We start from the raw sequence: 21,323 nt of genomic DNA on the forward strand, positions 1-21,323 counted from the left end.
GCATTTTTCTTCAATATCGCACAGCCCTAGTTTGGGTTAATCAACCTGGAGTTATGTGCATAGACAGTAAAAGAAAGGGGTTATATATCTGACGCCGGTAAGTTAACCTTGATTTCTGGAATACCACCCTGCGACGCTTGGGGGCAGCACAAACACATTTAGCAAAAAGAGACTCAGTAAAGTCTCTATTTTCAGCCCATTCAGTCTCTTTACAATAAATAACTATTATTTACACCCGTTGCAAAAAAAAGTGTAGGCTATATAAATACTGTAAATGTAAAAATGCTAGACCTTAAATTTTAAAACAAATATTTTGTGGCATTATTTTTCTCAGGCAATATTTTAGGTCACGTTCTTCATTAGAGGTCCTCTTATGGTGGTGTCAGAATGAGTTTAACCGCTGATCTGAGATCAGTGTTTGTGTTTCTCCTCTAACGGTGAATTTCAGATTTTCTGTCGCTCAAGCTGATCTGAGACAAACTCATGACATCGTTCTAAAGATGGCAGCCTCCGTCAGATATTTACTGAAACCTTGGACACCGAGGTACATTTTATTAGTTTTATTTACTTATTTTTGCCAGGCATGTCTGAAATGAGGTCCAAATCACATCAACGTTGCAATGTAATTCATCATTTGTATGCTTTATCGTCGTTTTCATTCAGTTCTTCGCAAAATGAACCATGTGCTTAAATCTGTTTCTAAATAAACGCTGCTGTTTTTTGTGATTTCTCTCTGTGTAATGCAGGTATATCGGCTAATATTACATCTATTATTCTGCATGTTTTCTCAGTGTGTGTTTCGTGAGATGGAGTCGGTATAATCCATACTATCTGGATCCTGAACCCAGTAAAGATGCTGTTCCAGAGTCAGAGCTCAGTCCTGAACTAAAAGAGCTGCAGGAGCTGAAAACAGTGAGCCCGATAAAAGCAGCCCTGTCAAGCGACACCAGCTCTCCTTTCAGCGACCCTTTAATAAGGTACAAAATAGCTCAACCAACATGCAGCATTAAGTGTTACTATAGCTTTAAAACCTGTACATAAACACAGTGGGGTCCAAAAAACTGAGGCCACCATTGAAATCTAGTTAAACAAACTGTAGCAGCTCATAATAACTCGTTACAACTAGACATGATGTAATAAGTATTACATTATTATTGCAATAAAATATTCGGTTACACTTTATTTGTTGAAGGTGTCATTGTTACAGTGTAATTATATATTTAAGTACTGAGTAATATTATTTAACAACATGTACTTAATTTAGGGTTAGAGTTGGATTAGGGTTTGCTTTATGGTTAGGTGCATGTAATTATGCATAATAATTTACTGTTATTACTATGGTAAGTGCATGTAACATATGTTACATGTTAAAATGTAATATAATGTTCATAATGTAATGCGTTTGTCAAATTGTAATACAATCTTCAGCTCATAATAAATGTACTAACAGTTTTTACATTATGAGAAATTGTAATTTTGTCATAATTATAATAGCTTAAAAATAGTATTCCCTCACAGTAAAAAAAACAAACAAAAAAACAAATCTAGCCTTAAACTACCAGGGAAATGGAACATTATTAATAATCTTATATTTTTATTAAACAAAAAAGCATTGGTATTCCTTTACAGTACATTTAAAAAAAGCTAAATCCAGTCCAGCCATTTTTTCACAGTCCAGTGTGGATCCTTTTTAACGTTGATATCTGTTTTTCTCTAACAGCAAGTTCATCAACATGATGATGCAAGATGGCAACAAAATCCTTGCTAGAGGGATCATGACACAGGTTTGACTGAAATCCCATTCTGTAAATGTTATATACACATTATATAATACCATGGTACACTATCTGAAATGAATCTTGACATCATTTCTGGATGTTTTTTTGTCTGTTTAGACGCTGGAGACCATGAAGAGAAGACAGGTGGAGAAATACCACAAATCTCCTGCCGCGAAGAGAGAAGAGGTTGAGTGTAATCCGTACACCATCTTCCATCAGGCCCTAGACAACTGCAAACCCATCATCGGCCTGGCCAGTGTTCAGAAAGGAGGGAAGTTTTATCAGGTCAGTGACAATCTTGAATATTTATTGTACAAGTGTGAGATAATATGACCAGGGGCCTGATGTGTTCCTTGAGGTTTCAGAGTTATATTTTTAAAGAAGCGATGATCAAATGTTATCATAACATGCGGTATTGTTTTGCACTTCTTGGTAATGAAATGTAATTATATGATTGAGTTACAGTATAAATGGGTCAGAGGATTAAAATAAATTAAAACCAATTGGGTTAATTACAGCTCAAAAAACATATACTTAAATGTTTATCACGTTTAGCAGTGTTTTATGTAACTTCAAGTGTACTGTAAAATGAAACCAAAATTATGTATTTAGACCACTGTATGTGGGTATGGAAAGCTTTTCAATTTGGGTAGGCCAAATCCAGGCGGGAATGGTCCCAGAGTAATTTAGTGTAAAGAAGTTACTGTAAAACAAATGCCAAAGTGATGCATGTCTCCAGAAAGTAGAGACTCTAAGCTTTTAAATGGTACCACATATGAGGTCAGAGCTAGAGATTAGATAATTGTTAGATATTTGTAGTGGATGTGCTGCATTTGAACACTTTGCCTGTGGCATGCATGCAATGTTTTAATGACAGCGAGTCATTTTAATGACAGCGAGCCCCCCCCCCCGTGACTTTACTTGTATAGTATAATATAATATATCATTAATATATAATTTCTATAGGCCTATGCAATTATTTGTAAAAAATTATGTACAATTATGTAGATCACTTTTACTATTTACATAAGCTGCTTATACTATTTATGTAAACTGCTTTTATTTATATTTCATTGCAAATTTAAACAGGTCTAAGGAGTTTGTTGTTTTCATGTAGCCTTGGCAACTAGCCGACCTGAAAAAATATGAACATGAAATGAAACTTGTTTAACTCAACCATAACATGTCAGTAACAAACTGTACAGCGTGCATGATTGTCATTATGTTTATACTTTATACTTTCGTTTTTTGGGGCACTCTCCCTCTGCCATGGCGCTCCAGTTTCTAGATACACTGAACTGATTAATTCGGTTCGGGTGAAGAGATAAAAGCCCGCCCACACTGACAATTGATTGGTTGACTTACCGAAACAGGCCAATCAGGACGCTCTCCGTCTTACATGCGCTTCATTAGGTGCACACTAGCACACACACGCAAGGTCTCTCGCTCTCTCTCCCTCTCTGCCGTGCGCGCGTGCACAGTTTGTGTCTTGCATGTGCGCTCTTGCTCGCTCGCTCTAGATTGCGGGAGAATTTAACTAATTTGCGGGCATCAGGGAGCCGCTGTAAATATGCGGGAGACTCCCGGAACTTCCGGCAGACTTGGGATGTCTGCAACTGTGAGTGACGGAATCAAATCCAGAAAATCACATTGTATGATTTTTAAGTAATTAATTTGCATTTTATTGCATGACATAAGTATTTGATACATCAGAAAAGCAGAACTTAATATTTGGTACAGAAACCTTTGTTTGCAATAACAGAGATCATACTTTTCCTGTAGTTCTTGACCAGGTTTGCACACACTGCAGCAGGGATTTTGGCCCACTCCTCCATACAGACCTTCTCCAGATCCTTCAAGTTTCGGGGCTGTCGCTGGGCAATATGTAGCCTAGAAATCTAGACGCACCCTAGCGGCAGAAAATATGTATTTTGCCGCGAGTATAGTCTAGCAACTCTCGGCAGACCTGAGAGCTGGAAAAACCAAACTCTGGTCAGGCCAATCACAGCGTGTGTGGAGTCGGTGGGAGGGCTTAACATAATGAAGGTACGTCACGGCAGACTTGCGGAGGTTCTGCTACTCGTAAACATAGAAGCTGACGAACAGCGGTCTTTTGAATTGGCTTTGGCCTCGACTCTGGAAGATGTGGAGTTAAGCTTTTCTTTGAGAAAAAAGAACAAAGAACGGCACTGAAGTCATTCTTAAGAAAAGAAGATATGTTCGAAGTTTTGCCCACCGGATACGGCAAAAGTCTATCCACTAATGTTAGCTCGGCTTCACCTTCTTCTTTGCTTTGGTTGGTTGTGGCTCTCATGGCGCTGTCCAATTGCGTGCAGAGGGAATTTGAAAGACAACCGTTTATCCCGCCCCTCGGATTGAGCCCTGCCAATGGTGAGTTTCCAGACCCAACATCTTGATGTGGGTCTGGCTTGTCAGGCTAGGCAATACGGACTTTTAGCTCCCTCCAAAGACTTTCTATTCTATTTCTATTGGGTCACAGACACCCCATCTATTCAATTTAATTGAATTAAAATGTTCCACTCTAATCTTAATGGTTAGTGATCAATTGTGCTTTGGTTGTGTACACGAGCTGAAACCTGACGTGAGATTTGATCGTAGCCACCGCTCACGATCAACGACCGTACGCACATTTTTCTGCCGTACGTCCATTTCATAAATGAGGCCCATTGACCGCAAAGGGGACACTCGCGAGCACGCGTTTGAACTTAAAATGACAAATGGGACATCCTACGGTCTCATGTACATTGCAATTCTACAGGACCTAAAGGGCATATGAAGTGTGCCATTTGGGACAGGGCCTATGTTGAGAGAAATTGTAAATGCAGAGGCATTTTGTGCTGTGTGATTAGTTGGCCGATAATTTTTTTTGATTAATCGGATAAAAGAGCCCTTTTGTTTCCCCTGACAAAACACAATTCACATCCTGTCTAATGCTGTCCTTCAAACAAACGCGGCAGCTGAGTGCTATGAATACGTTACAAAATACAAATTAAAAAAATGAACCATGGTTTTACAACGAATAAAACAAACTAATAATAATAATAAATAAATAAAACATTGTAGTTATTCCATGGTAACCACACATTGACCATAGTTTTGCTTCAATCCATAGTTTAACTATGTGGTATTAGTGTGGTTATACAAATTGTAATCAATACGCCAAAACACATGGTTTTACTATCTAATAGAACCATGGTACATTTTCGTTAGGGTATACACGTGCTATAGCCTACATTATGTGCAAAAAAGTTACTATGCAAAAGGACACTTTAAATCCCTGCATTATAATGATATTAAAGAAAAACACAAACTCACTGTTACCAGATTAGAGGAATGTTCTGCAGGAACACACGCACGCACACACACACACACACACACACGCTATGGACAAAGTAACCTGTTACTGTCATGTCTTTATCCTGTCTTACATTTATATTCAATACACGCTGTTATCCTTTACAGTTACTACTATCATAAAATACTTCAATTACGTGTTGACTTTTAAACCTAAATTAGGGTCCAACAGCAGATAAATTAATGTTTTTGCGCCGAATATTAATGGTCTCCCTCTCGACTGCATTCTGTCTGTTTGATGCGCCCGCCGCACCAGCGCTCCTTCAGTGAAGTTCACTGTCAGGACACGCTTTCACCCAAAATGGAAACCCTCGCGTGAATTAGTAACATTTACAGATGAGGATATACCCACTATTCTCTATATAGATCAGTGGATATAACTTGTGCTGAGGACACAGACGCATCTGTCAAAGCGTGTGACAGGGTATGTTAAACGCTAATGCATTTAGCTTTACACTTAAAATATATATTTTTTTGAAAATAAAGAATAAAGAATTTTGGGCGCTTGGATCATTTACCTTTCCCGCAGCTCACTGTGTTTCCACTCCACTCCACTATTTTAAGATGCATTTTGTCCATAGAAATGCGGTACTCAGTGCTGTAATTTGGCACAACTGGTGGAAGTTTTGCATGCACAGAGGGAAGACCCGACTAATCGATAATGAGAATCTATTTTTATTATCGATTTTATCGACTAGTTGCAGCCCTAGTAATTTTAGAATAAATGTTTTACTCAACTCACTTGCAAAAAAAAACTGATTCAGTATTCTTAAAAGTGAATATAAAGGATGTTTTACTGGAAAGCGCCTTGTGTTCCTTTTGGTTGTTGTAAGGCGCTATAGAAATAAAATTGTATTGATTGATTGATTGAATAAAAACAGTGAAATGCAATCTCAGAATATTACGCTAACCTGCAGTAATTACATGTATTTAATTACTCAAATATACTATGTATTTAATCTCACTTTATTAACCAATGTCTTTGCTGCAGATCTTCGTTGATCCTCTTCAAACATACGAAGCAAAAATTACTTTAGATCAGTGTTTCTCAAACTTTTTCTGCCATTCCCCACTTTGGAGGTAGGGAAGCGGGTTCCGAGCCCCACCTCTCCCCAATCGCCCCGACAAAATGGTAGTACACTAGGCTTTAAGAATTTATTTAATTAAAGGTGAACTATGTAAGATTTTTGCAGTTAAAATATCCAAAAACCACTAGGCCAGTGTTATATATTTTGTATATATTTAGTACTTAGAATATCCCAAATGTTTCCAACTATTTGTAAATCGTGAGAAATTGCTTTTTTAACCAAGGAACCGGGACGTGTGAGCTATGCGTTTGAGGGAGTCGCCTGTCGATTGCGTCATATCTGCGTTACCCTCGGTTTCCGGTTTTATTTAGAAGAAACTCTGTACTCTCACTGCAGTGTGAACAAGTGTCGTAGCCGCCGCTGAGCGAACACCATAACTTCCTTTTCAACACACTCAGATATATCTAATAAGATAAACAGAGTTGCGTTACCTCATACTCATGACTTGAAAAGAGGAATTGGCGCCGGCGACCATGTCATAATAAAAGTCCCGCCGGCGACTATGCCATAATAACAGTCCCACTCTTCAATCGCTCCTGCGGCCTTGCTCAGCTCCACAACACTCGTCCCTGCTCTGTTTCAGACTACAGTAATGTTAATAATCGCATCCATGAACATGATTTCTGCTCGAGTCCTATCCTGACTCTTTTCCACCGGCTGTGTGAGGTGAAGACCACATATCCCAAGATTCTGCGCTCAAATGTGGCGTCATCAAACTACGCCTTTGTTTTGAACAGGCGACCTCTAGTGGACGGAAAATGTACATAGTGTAGCTTTAACATCAAATTTAAAAAACATAACATCAAATAACTAATTTTAACAGTATTAAAAACTTTCAAATAGAGAAAATAAGTGCAGCTGTATTATCACTTTGCATGAAGACTTAAATAATAATAAATAATAAAATAATGCAAATGTTACATTTTGCTTTGCTTCATTTTTTCCCTTTGCAAACTGCTAGCAAAAAGAACAAACAAAATAATAATAAAAAATTTTTTATCTTCAATGAGCCTGTTTTGTAGTACACATCTTTTCAAAGCGAGGTTGTAGGCTTGATACTGCCACTCTCAAGTCATGTTCAATCTTAAGATGAGATCTGTATTTTGTTTTCAGCGAAGCAACAGCTGAAAATCCCATCTCAAAGAGATAAGTTGTAGCAAAGGGAAGAAGAATGGTCAGACTCCTCTGGCCAATGAGCGGATACTCTTTCTCCACTCCAAGCCAGAATTCACTCAGTGTCTGAACTGGAAACCTCAGCCTAAGAGTGGAGTCACTCGTCATCTCAGAGAATTGGTCCTCTTCTGCAGGGCTGAAATCTGCAGGTGCTGCAGATAGAATATGAATTTTGACAACAGTCTTTTTAAATAACATACATTATAAATAAATGAACAATATATGACTATAATAAAAAAAGTAAGTCAATAAAATGAAAATACCAACCTGCTGTATTGAATGGATCGATTATCCAGTCATACTGGACGCTGTTGTTTGGAAAGTATTTATTAAACAATTCTGTCAATGTAGAGATGTGCTGTTTTATATATGGGATCACTGTGGTGGCTCCAGAAGTACTGGTTTCAGCTATTTCAAAGGCATCAGTACTTCTTTGATCAAGGTGAGCTTTGGGATGAATGCAGTGATCTTGTCTGCTAGGTGAGGTAGATGCTTGTCTCTTCCTTGAAGTTGAATATTTAATTTGTTCAGCTTTCCAAATACATCGCTAAGATAGGCCAGTTTCATCCGAAATTGTTCATCACTGAACTTGCCTGCAGCGTCATGCATGCGTTCCTCTTCCAAAAAGGCCCTAATCTCCACTCTAAGCTCAAACTCGCGACAACACTTTGCCTCGGGACAGCCACCTTGCCTCGCTGTGAAATAACACAGCTGTATGATCAGCTCCCATCTCCTCACATAGTGCGGAGAACATTTGCGCTTTCAAGGGTCGGGTTTTGATGAAATTGACCACAGCCACAACGTCCGTCAAGACCTTGTTTAGTTCGGGGCTGAGCTGCTTTGACGCGAGCGCCTCCCTGTGAATAACACAGTGTGTCCATTACGCTTGTGGAGCGTCCCGCTTTATAAGCGCCTGCAGTCATTTCCTTCTTCCTGCCATGGTCTGAGCACCATCGGAGCAAAAGCCTAAACAGTTTTCCCATTTCAGATCATGTTCTATGAGATGACTGTCAAGAATCTTAAAGAGTTCATCAGCCGTCGCCCTAGTTTGGACATATTTGCAAAACAGCAAATCCTCTCTCAGTGACTCAGAATATACAAAGCGGACATATGAAATGAACAAACAATCTTGATTGCTGACAGTAGCCTCGTCTACTTGCAGTGCAAATCGTGTGTCTCTGAGTTTTTCCACGAGTTGGTCCTCAAGATCATCTGAAATGTCGTTTATTCGTTGTGCAACTGTGTCGATTGACAGGGGTATAGCTTTCAATTTGGCAGTGCTGGTCTCATCCAGCATAATTGACACCATGTCCTGAGCAGCGGGGAGAATGAGCTGCTCGGTTATCGTATGTGGTTTCTTGCTCTGGGCAATCCTGTACGCAACTTTGAAAGACGCCATTTGTGCATATCTATTAACTGCTGTAGATTTTAGCATTCGACTTTTCTGCTGATGTTTTGTCTCTAAATGTCGTCTTAATTTGTTGGGCCTCATGCTATCTGCTGCTAATGTTTTGAGGCAGAGAACACACACAGGTCTCTCATCGGCCCCCACCGCACCAACCGTAAATCCAAGACCAAGATATGCCTTATCATATTTTCTTTTCGGCTGGCTTTTTGGTTGATTAGGTCCACTGTCTGTCTTGGTTTTCTCTGCTGGTGTCGAATCAGTTTTCTAATCATTCCATGTCACAAACTTATCCATTGCTACCTTTTATACCTGCTACCGCCTCTCCACATTAAAGTTTGTGTTCGCTTCAATTAACATGCCAACGTTAACATTAAATCATTCCCCTATGGTTCCACGTGACATTTTCTTTGCAGTCTAATGTTGTTTTAAGTAGGCTAAAGCTTGCATTTAAATGTGTCACTGTTTTGTTTTAGTGTATGGTCAATAAATAAAGGAATTAATAGAGATGAATAATTAAGAGACAAAAATGACAAAATTTCCTCCCATTTGTCGCGCCGCACTTGTCATGTCTCTATTCCCCACCAGTGAGGCCCGCCCCACACTTTGAGAAACATCACATTTGTGTTTTTTGTTTTATCGCTGAAGTAAGTGTGTTGAACTTTCTTCTCCTGCGTCCTATTCTTCTGTGATCCAGAATGGCAGCACAGCTGAACGTTTTTTTTTTAAACTGCACCCTCTACTGTACAGATATGAATTTGCATTTCTTTTAGCTGGATGCTTATTCATGTCACTTTTGGTGTGAAAGGAAGTGAGAAAAGTAACGCAAAAGTAATGTAATGCATTACTTTCCATGAAAAGTAACTACTGTAAGTAACACACTTAGTTACTTTTTTAAGGAGTAACGCAATATTTGAATGCACTACTTTTAAAAGTAACTTCCCCCAACACTTGTTATGCACAGTTAAACTAGGTGTTGTAAGCTCTATATATTGTTCTTTCGGGGTGGAGATGCACGTGCAATCTCACACTGACTGGGTTTTAAAAAGTGAATTTTGTGCTTCTGATGTATGCACACTTTTAGGATGAAATCTGTAAAGTTTTATACATGAGGCCCCAGAAGTTGCATGTATATACAATTCTCAGTTCAAATTCAGAATCAGTTTTAAACTGATGCTTTTAAATGGCCAACACTGATAGAAATATCTTGAGAAATGTGACTGAATATTTAATTGTACGTATATAACAAAATGATGGCATCAGAAATGCACAAAATTGTGATGAACAGAATGTACAGCAAGTTTTTGACTGGTTATGTTTAACATTTTATATAATGGAAAAATGTATAATTTTATTCGGAGGGATTTTTAGTATGTGGATTTTATTTGCAATATTTTGGAGCTCTCTGAAGTTTATGAATAATTGTAAAGGGATAATAAATAATAATTTACTCACCTTCATGTTGTTCCAAACCTGTATGACTTTCTTTCTTCTGTGAAACACAAAAACGGATGTTAAGCAGAAAGTCTATTCTGATCTTTTCCATGCTATGTACGATGTTGTCAAGCTCCAGGAATCCCAGATGAAATTTTGAATCTTACTCTGTCATTGGTCTTGCAGGTGCCCGTCCCTCTCACGGATAATCGGCGGCGTTTTCTGGCCATGAAGTGGTTGATCACAGAATGCAGAGACAACAAGCACCGTCGCACACACATGTACGAGAAACTCTCGCAGGAGCTGCTGGCCGCCTTCACTAATGAGGGAAATGTGGTGAAACGCAAACACGACCTTCACAAGATGGCCGAAGCCAACAGGGCATATGCTCACTACCGCTGGTGGTAGAGACAGATCTGGACTCCTAGTTTGTTTTGGACTGAGGGCATCAGGAGTTTGGATGAGCATCACTCTGACAAAAAGGACATGAGAATACAGATTGTCTTTGTATACATGCTATAAAAAGTTTAATTTCCATTTTTGACCAATTATTTTCAAGAGTTGAACAGTGTTAACGACTTTACATTAACTAACAATTAAAATATGAAACAAATCTAAAATATCTCATTACAGGATAAAGTGTTAAATACTTATTTAAGTGGCATCAAAACAACTTGACAAGTCATTGTCTAATCTGCAAGAGCCTGAGGAATCAATCAGACCAAAAACAGCTGAGCAGGAGCTTATTTTTATACTTTCAAATAGAAAATGTTGGCATATTACCTGACTTCATGTTAACATTTCAATCCAGTGGATCTCTATGAATCAGATAGAAATGATGCAAAAAATATTATTGTAACTGTGCAAACGTAATGCTTTATTCCTTCATCCAGCACCTGTTTAAGTTGTCAGACCGTGTATAGCCACTCTTCTTTTCATAGTATACAAATATTATCCCTATAGGAAACTTTTGTAAACTGTTTTGGTCCATTACAAATTATAGAACATAAATATATTGTTATATAAATAATCCTGCACTATACAATAAAAATAGCTTTTCATTCTCCTGAGGTGAATATCATTTATTAGTAATAATTTGTTAGAAAATCAAACCATAAATATATTGATGTTAAAACCATCTACAATGGAAAAAAATGCCACCTCTCACTGTTCAGACAGTCACGCTAGTCTTGAGTCTAATAAACGGCAACCTATTTAAGTTATTCTTGACTGTGCAGATGACCACCACATCATGTGAAATAATTTTTCTTGCTCGCGCCGACAGAAAAACGCACTATGTCAGGGGCGCGGGAAGATGTTTTTGGTTGGGGGTGCTGTGTTTTTTAAAAGACCACAAACTCCCCGTAACCAAGTGAAAACAACACCAAACCCCAGAACTGCATCTAACTTTAACCATTTTTCAATCCTAGTTAATTACCCAGCCCTCATTAAAGATCATTATAAATATAAAACCTCCACTTTGGGTTCATTTCTAAAGCAATTTCTTCCTGTGTTCCTCTCTCCTAATTGGTGGAGGCCTCAGTCTGTCAATTCGCTGTAGTAATATTTCTGAGCCGTGTCGCTGAGAGTCCAGCCTCCCGCGCGAAACTCCAGGATCTCCAGCAGGAGCAGGCGACCCATGGAGCTCAGGTCCTCCTGCAGGAGAAACCCGTCCCTCAGCAGATTGAACAGCTCGTCCATCAGATGCATGTTCATCTTCTCCAGCTGATCTCCAATACGATGCAACTGTAACACTAGACAGTCCACCTGAGAGAGACAGAGAGGGAGAGAAATCAAACATAGTTAAAAACCAACAGATAAATGATGGAGAGCTGATAATTAATTCTGGTCTCTGAACAATGAAATAATATGGATATTAAAATAAAAATGAGTAAACAGAAACCAATGATCCACAAGACCTGGTTATTACTTTACCAGGTTTCTCATACAAGTGTCAAAACTTCTGGAAACAATGTGCCTTAAAAAAAATGTTTTTATCTAACAACATATGCTTAAATATACACATATTTTGTATACAAATATAAATTGGGCCTATGTATGAATTTTTTTTTTTTACAAAACTAATAGTTAACTTTTATTCAGTTTTTATTAAATAGTGACGCACCAAAATGAATTTTGCACTGAACCACCAGAACCATTAGTGAATCCAATCGGGATTAAATGAAGTTTTCGTTTAGTGAAAAGTCTGAAAGCCTAATTCTTTTTTAAAATTTATTTTTACATTTATTAACTATGGTGTTCAGTGTGTTTTCAGGTGATAAATTAAACCAGTCAGTAAAATTCTTTAGCAACTAGCCACCGCTTGATATTTCAGTAGAACAATTTCAACAAAAAATTTAGCATAATTTGTGTCCACACTTCTGAATTTTTTAAAAAAATAGAAACTAGAATATAGAAAAAATAGAAAAAGAAAGCATCTCCAAAACTGCAGCTCTTGTGGGGTGTTCCCGGTCTGCAGTGGTCAGTATCTATCAAAAGTGCTCCAAGGAAGGAACAGTCTTGAACCGGCGACAGGGTCATGGGTGGCCAAGACTCATTGATGCACGTGGGGAGCGAAGGCTGGCCCTTGTGGTCCGATCACACAGACGAGCTACTGTAGCTTGGGTGCGTGTGCGTTGCTTAGCTGGGGAACACATGGCACCAGGATGCGGCAAGATCGGAAGAAGGCAAGCTGGCGGAGGCAGTGTGATGCTTTGGGCAATGTTGGTGGGAAACCTTGGGTCCTGCCATCCATGTGGATGTTACTTTTAGCACGAGTTTGAGGTGTTGACTTGGCCTCCAAATTCCCCAGATCTCAATCCAATCGAGCATATGTGGGATGTGCTGAACAAACAAGTCCAATCCATGGAGGCCCCATCTTGCAGGACTTAAAGGAGCTGCTGCTAACATCTTGGTGCCAGATACCTCAGCACACCTTCAGGGGTCTAGTGGAGTCCATGCCTCGATGGGTCAGGGCTGTTTTGACAGCAAAAGTGGTACCAACACAATATTAGGAAGGTAGTCATAAAGTTATGCCTGATCGGTGCCCTCGACCTGTGAAAAATAATGTTTAAGATTCACCTCGTCCTCATTCATCAGTGCGTCAGACTGGGCCAGTCTGAACAAACAGTCATAGACGGGATGCACCAGTGCCATCATGGGCATGTTGTTCACCTGCAGTCGACAGAATAAAGTAAAAAGTTAGGAAGCACTCCATACAAACTTAAATAAGTTACCTTCCAAATTGTGATTCTGTGAACTTAATCGTTAAAACGAAGGCAACTCTTCACCTTGAGGTTGTCAAAGACGTTGCAGATGAAGGATACGAGGCAAACCCACTCCTGAGTGGATCTCGTCCGTGTCTCTTCCCTGGCTTTAAACTCCAGCTGCAGGCGGTTCAGCAGGTTACGCCGAAACACGCTCCCGTTGGTCTGTTTGGCCTCTGCCTGAATCGAGCGAGTCAAATGCTTACAAATCAGTCCTAACAAACTACAAGCTAAATGTCCCACTTTTCCATGCATTCAAGACAATGCAACATGCAAAACTGATAAGCACACTCAATTCAAGTTTACATATGGTGCATTTGTTTACCTGCACAATGGTGAAACAGATGCGTCCGGCCTCCCTGCTGAAGATCTGGTCCTTCAGAGACTGATCCACTATTACACTGGACACTTTCTCCAGGTCAACTGAACCTGGGTCTGAGTGAAAAAAGATATTTTAGTCAACAACATTTGAGGCTAACAGTAAATCAAGACAAAAACCACTGCATATCCAACATAATGACCTTTCAAGGCAGTTTTGAGGAGTTTCTGATTCTCCAAATCAAACGACTGGATCTTGTAATCTTCTTTAGAGGAGTTCTCCATTCTGTTAATATGGAAAGAGAGTCAATCAATTGATCAGTCAATCAATAACTGACCTTCGGGCACATGAGATCCGGTTTACTGCCATAGCAAATATCTGAAGCAATGTACATTTAGTCTGAAACAGCAATGAGGGAGAACAAATGAAGTTGAGCTACAATAAACAAGAAACAAACTACCAGCAACACCAATAGTCAACCTCTCCTGTCTGCATCATCTTAAAGTGTTGCCTATAAAATCATGACCATAGTGAAAAATAATGCTCAAAATATTAGGCCCAAGAGCACATTTTTTAAAGCCACAGTGAACAATACTCGCTCTGCTAAAATTAAGTTTATTTAGCAAAAGCACAACAATAAAAAGTACTGCAGGGATCAGGGTAAAATGTCCAATAGTGTTTACATTTAATTCTAGTTATGGGTTTAAAACCATAGTGCCCTGTAGTTGGCAGATACATGTATTTGCTGGCTTTGAAGTAAGTTTTGTTGAATGTAAAACTAATATGAAGTGACTTTATGAGAAATATGTTTAAATTTTGTGTATGAACATATTCCTGTGAGAAAGGTTAATACCCCTTAAAATCAATTCGAGTCCCAATATTGACTTTTGTAAATTAGTTGTCTTATTAGTTGCATAGCCAAGTTCTAGTAGTTAATGACAATGTAACTAAGGCCAATAACACATTATTGCCATATTGTCGTTGTGCTGTGGTGAAACAGATCATGTGTGAAATATGTGGCGTCGTCAGTCTGAAGTTGAAAGGGAATCCGAGCAGCTCGTGTGTTAAAGGGATAAAGGGATTAGGACAACCGGGCAAACACAGTGCCACTTTCATCATGATAAACTGCTGACCCAATGAGCCAGTGGTAGAATCAACTGTAACTTTACTTTCACGTGCCATCGAAATCATTAATGAAGGAGGTTTAGTGAAGAAATACTTTACACTTTTGTTTAGTTATTCTATCTAGATACGAACATATGGACGTCTAAACTACTCAGAAGTCATAAAAACCGCTCAGTAAGACACGCATTCACACTCTTTTACACAAATGCCACGAGCATTCATTCAACACCATTCAAAACAGCGGGTGTCAAACAGTAAACAACACTAACGCATATGTGGTTTGGAGAAGGGGATTAATATTGCATGTTCATAAGGACAAAAAAAAACTTACTTTAAAAACCTGAGAAGCAAACTCAAATGTTATCTCAATCCCCGGTTCATCTCCCGCAGTCAGTCTCTGTCCAGTAAACTAGACTTATGAATATTAATTACGTAACGTGACGTTGACTCGGTTGACCTAACTGATTGGCTGAAAGGTAATTTAATATTGATTACGTGGTCTGTCTCTTTGGAGGCGCTTGTGCAGCCCTAATTTAGTTCATAATGCTGGTAACACTTTACAATTAGGTTGCATTAGTTAACATTAGTTAATGCATTAGTTAACATTAACTAACCATGAACGACACCTCTGTTCAGCATTATTTAATCTTTGTTAATGTAAATTAATAAAACATACAGCTGTTCGTGATTTGTTAATGTTAGTTCACAGTGCATTAACTAATGTTAACAAGATTTTAATAATGCATTAGTAAATGTTGAAATTAACAAAGATAAATAAATTCTTTAAAAGTGAAGTTCATTATTAGTTCATGTTAACTAGTGTAGTTAGCTAATGTTAACTAATGAACCTTATTGTAAAGTGTTACCATAATGCTGAACACTTGTACACATGCTAGAATTTTTTTTTTTTTTTAATCAAATCAAAATGAAAACAAATCAATTAAGAGGGTAAGTGACGGCCAGGCACTGCTAATGTGTATTAACACAATGCCAAGGAGGAAGACATCAACAATGATCTTAGAGGAGCAGTTGTTGCAGCCATCAATCTGGGAAGGGTTACAAGGTCATTACCAAATAATCTGAAGTCCATCATTCTACAGCGAGGAAGATTATTCACAAGTGGAAGACATTCAAAACAGACACCAATCTTCCCATGAGTGGACATCCCAGCAAATTCACCCCAAGATCAGACTGTGTAATGCTCAGAAAAATTGCAGACAACCCAAGAACCTAACACTCTACAGGCCTCAGTTAACATGTTTAATATTAAAGTTAATGACACAATTAGAAAAAAAAATGGGTCAAGTATGGCATGTTTGGAAGGGGCTCAAAAAACATGGCAGCACGGCTTAGGTTTGCAAAGTTGCATCTGAACAAACCATAAGACTTCTAGTACAATGTCCTTTGGACAGACGAGACCAAAGTGGAGATGTTTGGCCATAATGCACAGCACCAAGTTTGGTGAAATCCAAAAGAGCAGATCAGCACAAACACCTCATACAAAAAGTCAAGCATGCTGGTGAAGGGGTGATGACTTTGGGCATGCTTTGTAGCCACTGGACCTGGGCACCTCACAGTAACTGAATCAACCATGAACTCCTCTGTAAACCAAAGTATTCTAGAGTCAAATGTGAGACCATCTGTCCGACAGCTAAAGCTTGACTAAAATTAGTAATGCCTAATAAAATCCGCCTACCAACTACCTCCGAAAAGAAAAAAAGAAAAAAATACTTTTTGTAAAATATGAGGTAAAATGGTATAGAAGCGTATTGTTATTTATTAAAATATTTATAATAATAGTAATAAATATTATTTACTATTACCAGGGTGGGGCACATTACATTTTGAGACAAAAGGGGCAGGGGCTTGTGCACGCCACTGATGCAACCAGACAATGATCCGAAGATCACCAGCAAATCTACAACACAGCGGCTGAAAAAGAAAAGGATGAAGGTGTTGCAATGGCCCAGTCGAAGTCCAGACCGAAATGCTGTGGCAAGAGTTGTGCATAAACAAATGCCCACCAACCTGAACAAACTGAAGCAGTGTTGTAAAGAGTGGACCACAATTCCTCCAGAATGATGTGAGAAACTGATACATTATGCAGAAAATTATTACCTCAAGTTATTGCAGCTAAAAGTGGATCTACAGGCAATTGAATGGCAGGGTGTCCTTACTTGAAAACCCATGGGTTTTCCATCTTGACTTTATTTTTGCTAAATAATGTAATATGTCATGTGTTGTTGTTCATCTGAGGTTTTATTTTCCAAATTTTAAGACTTGCCAAGCACTAGATGATACAAAAAACCATGGAATTTAATAGGGTACACTCTAAAAAAAAAGGTTCTATATTGCACCAAAAATGGTTCTTGGCTCGTAATCATAGGGGAACCTTTTTTAGTGCTATATAGCACCAATTTTGGTGCTTCAGTGGTTCTTCAGCGGTTCTTCAGAGGTTCTTCAGCGGTTCTTCAGAGGTTCTTCACCGGTTCTTTGACTAAGGTGCTATGTAGCACCTCTGAAGAACCGCTGAAGAACCACTGAAGCACCAAAATTGGTGCTATAGCACTAAAAAAGGTTCCCCTATGATTACGAGCCTTTTTTTTAGAGTGTATCCTAACATTTTCACATGACTGTAATCAATAAATAAGAAGCAGCATTATTATATAAAACTATAATTGATTGTCATTTATATGTATAAAAACAATATAGGCTATTTGAAGTTATATTTAAGTTATATTTTTCCCGAAGAGGGAAAAAAGGTTGACACACAATGCACTTAAACTATGCACTACACAACTGTGCGTGTATGCGTTGTATAAGGTTATTTTGTCATTACCCATCAGAGTATGATAATTAAAGATATGACGTATGAGTGTATGAAGTGTCCAACATTTCATACTCTCAGGGTGCAAACATGGATCAAATCAGCAGAGGTATGGGAAAAAGCCACTCAGATGGAACAACAACAATTCTCAAATCTCCTTCCAGACTTGCCATTAACTGTGGATGGAGATTCATAACAAACATGTTTTGCTAATGAAATGATGGTCCCAGCCATACTGTGGGCTCCTGCATGGCCTTATGAATTATGTAAACTCACCTGCATTCCCTTCTGTCATCACTGCAACAGAGTTCACTAAAACAAGACCAGATGATCCAAACAGGAACTTTTCTCTTCTGTGAAGATCTCCAGAGCAAAGTTAAAAAATTGTCTCAAACAAAAATTGTTCAACTGATTTACTTTACGGCCATAAGCGGCCACAAAAATAGTATATAGGGCTAGTTTTGATATTGTAGCCCACTTGTGACGTTATTACACTGTTAAAACATGTGGTCTAATAGTGCCATCTAGTGGTTAACAGAGTGGAACTCATCTGAAAGTTTTTGAAGAAAGAAGTAAAGGTGGAAGTCTTGGGAATGCCATGTCCTCAAAGATCATACCTAGAGAGACCTCATCTGCACCAATGAGTAGAATGACAAAATGTCTTTATTAAGAACGCCAAAAAAGAGAGTTTTCATATCATAAAAAGTCTCATGATGCTAGAGTATCTTAAACCACAAGAACATTTTAAATAATGCTATTACAGTACTTGTCAAAAGTTTGGAAACATTACATTTTTTAAAATGTTTTTCAAAGAAGTCTCTTCTGCTCACCAAGGCTGTAAAAAATACAGTAAAAACAGTATAATTGTGAAATATTATTACAATTTAAAATAACTGTTTTGTATTGTAATATATGTTAAAATGTAATTTATTCCTGTGATCAAAGCTGAATTTTCAGCATCATTATTCCAGTTTTCAGTGTCACATGATCCTTCATAAATCATTCTGATATGATGATTTGCTGCTCAAGAAACATTTATGATTATGTTCAGTGCTGAAAACTGCTGCTTTATATTCTCGTGAATATGGTGACACGTAAGCAGCAAAAACAGTTTTAAAAGAAGTTTTAAACCTTTATTAATGATAATCAAAAATGTTTCTTGAATTAAGGAATAAATTACATTTTAAAATATATTCACATAGAAAACAGTTATTTAAAATTGGAAAAATATTTCACAATATTACTGTATTTTCAATCAAATATATGCAGCCTTGGTGAGCAGAAGAAAAAAAAAAAAAAAAGAGAAAAATTGCAATGTTTCCAAACTGTTGACAGGTACTATATACACTATATTGCCAAAAGTATTGGGACACCCCTCCAAATCATTGAATTCAGGTGTTCCAATCACTTCCATGGCCACATGTGTATAAAATCAAGCACTAGGCATGCAGACGCTTCTACAAACATTTGTGAAAGAATGGGTCGCTCTCAGGAGCTCAGTGAATTCAAGTGTGGTACCGTGATAGGTTGCCACCTGTGCAATTAGTCCATTTGTGACATTTCCTCACTACTAAGTATCCCACGGTCAACTGTTAGTGGTATTATAACAAAGTGGAAGCAATTGGGAACAACAGCAACTCAGCCACAAAGTGGTAGGCCATGTAAAATCACAGAGCAGGGTCAGCGAATGCTGAGGTGCAAAGAGAGCAGAAGTCACCAACTTTCTGCAGAGTCAATAGCTACAGACCTCCAAACTTCATGTGGCCTTCAGATGAGCTCAAGAACAGTGTGTAGAGAGCTTCATGGAATGGGTTTCCATAGCCGAGCAGCTGCATCCAAGCCTTACATCACCAAAGCGTGGGATGCAGTGGTGTAAAGCACGCTGCAACTGGACTGGACTGCAACTAGAGCAGTGGAGACGTGTTCTCTGGAGTGATGAATCATGCTTCTATGTCTGGCAATCTGATGGACGCTTCCGGGTTTGGCGGTTGCCAGGAGAACGGTACTTGCCTGACTGCATTGTGCCAAGTGTAAAGTTTGGTGGCGAATTTGATGCTCCCAACTTTGTGGGAACAGTTTGGGGATGGCCCTTTCCTGTTCCAACATGACTCCGCTCCAGTGCACAAATCAAGGCGCATAAAGACATGGATGAGCGAGTTTGGTGTGGAGGAACTTGACTGGCCTGCACAGAGTCCTGACCTCAACCCGATAGAACACCTTTGGGATGAATTAGAGCGGATCGAACCAGGCCTTCTCATCCAACATCAGTGCCTGACCTCACAAATGCGCCTCTAGAAGAATTGTCAAAAATTCCCATAAACACACTCCTAAACCTTGTGGAAAGCCTTCCCAGAAGAGAAGCTGTTATAGCTGCAAAGGGTGGGCCAACTCCATATTAAACCCTATGGATTTTGAATGGGATGTCATTAAAGTTCATGTACATGTAAAGGCAGGCGTCCCAAAACTTTTGGGAAAATGCAGTTGAGAATGTGCAGTTCTATTTAATAAATTCCATTTGAATTGATTTAAAATATTTAACTGAGCCCTGAATCATATCAATACTCTTATCAGCAAAAGTAAAAGAATAACCTAGATGTCTGCTGTCATCCTCATTCTACCTTACAAATGTAATTTAGGTTTCCTGAGGTGGGACTGAATTCATTTAAGCAACATTAGCAGCAGCCAGAGTCCAGAGTTTGGAATGATGCAGGACAAAAGCAGAGCAGCATCCAATGAGAACGTGGAATGATGCCATAAAAAACTGATAAGCTCAAAATGGCTCTAACGATGTTTTTATGCTTGTGTCAACATGGTCAAAACTAGCCTGTTGTCACATTTGAGTAGTAGAGATACAGAGAAGAGTTTCATGATGTCCTTGAGGAATAGAAAGGCTGATGCGGAATTTCTGCCATTTCACATCCCTTACATTCCTCATTCTGCAGCTTACCTTGGTGCAAGTGTGCTGTACTAAATGAGGGATACCTGCTGTTTGGACTATTGTAATGATTTGGTGTTAGGCTAATCTGAAAACACATTCTAAATATAGGGTGACCAAACGTCCTGTTTTCCCAGGACATGTCCTGTTTTCAAGTCCTGTCCTGGCCCTAATATAACAATTTTCTATCCATACAGAGACGGCATACTTGAAATGTATTGAAATTAATAAGGAATCTTTGAGTAAACTTTGAGTATCATTTGAGTATCTCATTGCCAGGCCGAGTGTCCTGGTTTTCGGTAATCAAAATATGGTCAACCTATCCAAATATGTTTTATAATTTACCTTGACATAAATAATATTCATATTCATTTACATGCAGGGCCTGCAACCCCTTCAGTCGTGACTTATTCATAATACAGCACTAGCCTTGAGTACCTTATTGCTTTTATAAAATGGTTACCACACAATACAAATATTAAAGCCAAACAATATGTATCAATGCAACTTTCATGAAGCCAAATCACCAAAATAATTATTTAAAAGACATGGGGGGAAAAGCATCCCACCTGTAGCGGCACATACAGCCTTCTTCAGG

General features: G+C 38.6%; 2 protein-coding genes across 2 annotated transcripts; one reads left to right on the plus strand and one right to left on the minus strand.

Annotated features, from left to right (window-relative positions):
- The first annotated feature begins 415 nt into the window (after positions 1-415).
- On the plus strand, positions 416-12,131 carry mrps7 (mitochondrial ribosomal protein S7). Its single transcript, XM_079817262.1, has 5 exons — positions 416-544; positions 792-977; positions 1,721-1,784; positions 1,896-2,063; positions 10,440-12,131. Exons 1-5 carry the CDS (start codon positions 501-503, stop codon positions 10,659-10,661), a joined length of 684 nt encoding a protein of 227 aa, XP_079673388.1. The 5' UTR covers positions 416-500; the 3' UTR covers positions 10,662-12,131.
- Positions 10,437-15,389, minus strand: mif4gdb (MIF4G domain containing b). The gene is made up of 6 exons (XM_079818500.1): positions 15,295-15,389; positions 14,041-14,123; positions 13,845-13,954; positions 13,544-13,699; positions 13,335-13,427; positions 10,437-12,020 (listed from the first exon to the last, which is right to left on the minus strand). Exons 2-6 carry the CDS (start codon positions 14,120-14,122, stop codon positions 11,793-11,795), a joined length of 669 nt encoding a protein of 222 aa, XP_079674626.1. The 5' UTR covers position 14,123; positions 15,295-15,389; the 3' UTR covers positions 10,437-11,792.
- Positions 15,390-21,323: the final 5,934 nt, after the last annotated feature.

This window comes from Gobio gobio (genome assembly GCF_949357685.1).
Source record: "Gobio gobio genome assembly, chromosome: 1".
NCBI classification, from domain to species: domain Eukaryota; kingdom Metazoa; phylum Chordata; class Actinopteri; order Cypriniformes; family Gobionidae; genus Gobio; species Gobio gobio.

Excerpts from the sequence above, each read along its gene's own strand:
- mif4gdb (XM_079818500.1), bottom strand. The coding sequence starts at position 14,122 with ATGGAGAACTCCTCTAAAGAAGATTACAAGATCCAGTCGTTTGATTTG. Across the intron at positions 13,955-14,040 it reads CCTCAAAACTGCCTTGAAAG|ACCCAGGTTCAGTTGACCTG; the intron begins GTCATTATGTTG and ends TTTTTCACTCAG. Across the intron at positions 12,021-13,334 it reads CACTGATGAATGAGGACGAG|GTGGACTGTCTAGTGTTACA; the intron begins GTGAATCTTAAA and ends TGTCTCTCTCAG.
- mrps7 (XM_079817262.1), top strand. The coding sequence starts at position 501 with ATGGCAGCCTCCGTCAGATATTTACTGAAACCTTGGACACCGAG. Across the intron at positions 978-1,720 it reads TTCAGCGACCCTTTAATAAG|CAAGTTCATCAACATGATGA; the intron begins GTACAAAATAGC and ends TTTCTCTAACAG. Across the intron at positions 1,785-1,895 it reads CTAGAGGGATCATGACACAG|ACGCTGGAGACCATGAAGAG; the intron begins GTTTGACTGAAA and ends TTGTCTGTTTAG.